Source organism: Malania oleifera, chromosome 6, assembly GCF_029873635.1.
Source record: "Malania oleifera isolate guangnan ecotype guangnan chromosome 6, ASM2987363v1, whole genome shotgun sequence".
Taxonomy (NCBI): Eukaryota; Viridiplantae; Streptophyta; class Magnoliopsida; order Santalales; family Ximeniaceae; genus Malania; species Malania oleifera.
This window is the reverse complement of record NC_080422.1, coordinates 708990-712652: the sequence shown is the minus strand read 5'-3', so window position 1 is coordinate 712652 and position 3663 is coordinate 708990. Positions and strand designations below refer to the sequence as shown.

At 47.5% G+C, this 3663-nt stretch overlaps 1 protein-coding gene across 1 annotated transcript; it reads left to right on the top strand.

The window, feature by feature from the left end:
• The first annotated feature begins 686 nt into the window (after positions 1–686).
• Positions 687–3390, top strand: LOC131158801 (B3 domain-containing protein Os03g0120900-like). The gene has a single exon (XM_058113678.1). It carries the CDS (start codon positions 1262–1264, stop codon positions 2987–2989), a length of 1728 nt encoding a protein of 575 aa, XP_057969661.1. The 5' UTR covers positions 687–1261; the 3' UTR covers positions 2990–3390.
• The last annotated feature ends 273 nt before the right edge of the window (positions 3391–3663 follow it).

Sequence of the window (3663 nt, the reverse complement as noted above, 5' to 3'; positions counted from 1 at the left end):
AAAATAAGATGGGAGAATAAGTCAAAATTCAGAAATCCTAACCTAGGTAGCTAGGGTTAAAAAGCATAGAAGAGACCCACTTAGCTTGTTGTAATATATACAAATTGTTTGAATGCAGGGATATGATTTAATTAAGATGCAGGCTGTTCAAATTAGTAATTAAAATGAGAGAAATATTCGTTGCTGGCTAGTTGCAGATGAATTGAATTGAATTGAATTGAAATGAAATTGAAGTGGGGGTCGTGGTCTCCAAAACAGCTGGCCTTTTTGGGCCTTATCGCAAGAGAGAAGAAAAATGTGTATGTATAAGGCATACACATATACGGACACCCAGGCTGATGAAAGTGACTTCCTCACATGAGCCCAACCAGATAATTCATGGGCCCCCACGCATAAGCTCTCTCTCTCTCTCTCTCTCTCTCTCTCTCTCTCTCTCTCTCTCTCTCTCTCTGTGAAAACTTAGAGGAGAGGGGAGGGGTGAGGAAGAAGAGCAAGAAAGAGAGAGGGGGGGGGGGGGGGGAAAGAGAAATTTGCCTAACTTGGGAAGCTTCCAGCTGGGGGCAGCCACCGGTAATAAAACATCAATCACATATATATAATCTCTCCCTCTCGCTCTCTCTCTCTCTCTCTCTCTCTCTCTCTCTCTCTCTCTCTCTCTCTCTCTCTCTCTCTCTCTCTCTCTCTCAGCTAGGAGGTCAACAGGCAGCTGAACTTAATTGGTGCTCTTTGAATCCTCCATGGGATGGGGATGGGGATGGGGATGGGATGGGATGGGAGGCGCGCCGTGTTGTTTCGCGTTTGAGTAGTCTTCCCGGTCAAATAAGAAAGCACCGACCGCCACTGTGTGTTAACTGTAAGGAGTCTCCCTCACCAGGTACCGCTAGCTACCTTCATCTTTTAGGTGGCTTCCAATATTTGTCAATTTTCCAAACCCACCTCCCCCCCCCCCCCCCCCCCCCAACCCCAAAAAAAAAAAAAAAAAAAAGAAAAATCACTTCAGCTAGGGCTGTGGTAACTAGACAAGTCAATCTAGTAGAGGGAGAGCAAACAGGCTGATCAGCTAGCTCCTGCAAGCCACTCCGAGTTTTAATCAGGAAAAAAATAACACTCCCCCGCCGGCCAGTACCGTATATCTTCTTCCGTCGAATCATTTTGTGGTTGATTGTTTATTTCGTCTCTTTAATTTCCCCCGTCGCCCCAAAAAACCAAAGAGGATTAGATTATTCAGTAGTGCTAAAATTGGAGGGATCGGGTGTAGGTCATGGATTACAGTATGGGTGGTAGTAGTACACAATCAGGGTTTTGGGAAGAAGAAGATGAGCAGATGTCGATGATGGTTAGATCGGAATCAGGCGTAGTAATGCTGCCTTTGTCGACATCATCATCATCATCAGCAGCAGCAGCAGCTTATGGTTCCTCCATCTCTTCCACCTCCACCTCCTCTACATCTCATCACTACTACTACCCCCCTGCTTTGGGTACCCACGCCCATTCTCAAATTCAGGATGTCAGGAGGCAGCACCACCACAACTTATTCCCTCCTAATTGCAATTGGGGTTGGCATGCTTCCGCTGTGCCCACTACCCACAACTTGGAGGAAGCTGGAGTAGTACTACACCAACCCCACGAAGCTGATCAACATCATCATCATCATCATCATCATCATCATCAGGAACGTCGAGAGGAATTAGCAGAACCAGGGAGCGCCGCCATATTCGGCGGATCATTTTATAGTACTGATCAGGGATCAGCCGGAAGAAGAAGATCAGAAGCGGCAGATTCCGACGGCGCTGCGGGCGGGGTTGGGGGGATTAACATGTCGAGCATACAGAGGGAGCACATGTTTGACAAAGTGGTGACGCCGAGCGATGTGGGGAAGCTGAACCGGCTGGTGATACCCAAGCAGCACGCCGAGAAGTACTTCCCCTTGGATTCTTCCACCAACGAGAAAGGACTGCTGTTGAACTTCGAGGACCGCAGCGGCAAGCCCTGGCGCTTCCGCTACTCCTACTGGAACAGCAGTCAGAGCTATGTGATGACCAAGGGGTGGAGCCGCTTCGTCAAGGAGAAGAAGCTCGACGCCGGCGACATCGTCTCCTTCCATCGCGGTGTTGGAGATTCCGGTAAGGACCGGTTGTACATTGATTGGAGGCGCAGGCCCGACGCGCCTGACCCTGCGGCCACGTCCTTCTCAACCCTCTCGCTCCCACACCACTTGTCCTCCTCCTTCCGTCGGTCCTTGGGGTGGAATCCCATGTTCTTGCGGCCTCCTCCGGCGGCGACTGCGGCATCGTCCGTGTCAACCGTACCGTGGGAGTACGCGCATTTGCAGCAGCAGCATCATCATCTTCAGAGGATGAATTGTGGTGGGTACGGCGGGAGTAGTGGGTCGTACGGATACAGCAGCAGCGGCAGCAACAACAATTACAAGATGACGGTGAAGGGGGAATCATCAGCTGGGCGGGGTGTGCCAGTTTATTACCAGGCCAGATCCGCAGCCGCACAACAGCAGGTGGGAATGGTGGAAGTAGAAGGGGGTGGAAATGATGAAGAAGATCAGGACGAAGAGCGTATAGTATATGAGTCGGTGCCGGTGGTCAAAAGCAAGGCGGCAGCTGCCAATAAAAGACTCAGGCTGTTTGGGGTAAACATGGAGTGTTGTCCTCCCAATTCTGATTCCGATGAGTACACCTGCCATCAAGTGTTGTCCTCCTCCACCACCAGCCCCAGCACCACCGCAATCGCCGCCACCACCTCTCTCCTTCCGCATGCTGCTACTACAATAATGCCATCATCATCATCATCCTCATATGATCATCATAATCATCATCATCATCATGAGTACGCTTCTAATCCCAGCTCCAACAATTCCCTCCTCCTGCATCCCCTCCAGCTGAGGCTCTACAACGGTGCCCCCGCGTCTGTGCCTGTGTCAGTGCCTACCGACAAATTTTGGGAATTAAGGAATCCACCCCCTTCGACTGATTAATTTGCTAATTAATTGGGTCGATTTTAAAGATCGATTTCAGTCGATCCAGAATTAATTTGACAGATGCAGCAAATTCATTGAGGATGGAAGCTAGTATGCGCTGCAAATACATTATATTTTGATCAGAATTGTCAATTTCGTGGAGGCTGGCCAAGAAATGATGAAGAAGAAGAAGAAGAAGATAGATCTCAATGTCCGTCTGTTGATCGATTGGTACAAATTAATTTTGAAGAGACATTTACATATAGTTTCCGTCATCATTGGCTAGTTGAAGCACGCTAATTAATTGGAATTGATGGATGGAGAAGATCACCTAACCCTGAAAGGGCGAAAATTTAAGTTCATCAATGGATCCATTCTTATATATATATATACCCTGAAAGGGCGAAAATTTAAGCTCATCAATGGATCCATCCTTATATATCTATATATATATATAACCTCATTTATATATATATATATATTATGTAGGTGTATATATAACCTCATTTATATAATGCAAATACAGACATACTGCAACAGGTTGTTAGCTACCGCGCGACACCTACATAATATATATATAGCTCGATCGTGAGTAAATTAAGATGATGGCACAATTAACCACATTGAAGGGGTTAATTAAGTGGGGCGGCGAATATTGAAAGGAAGAATCAGATAGGCGCCGAAGAGGCAAA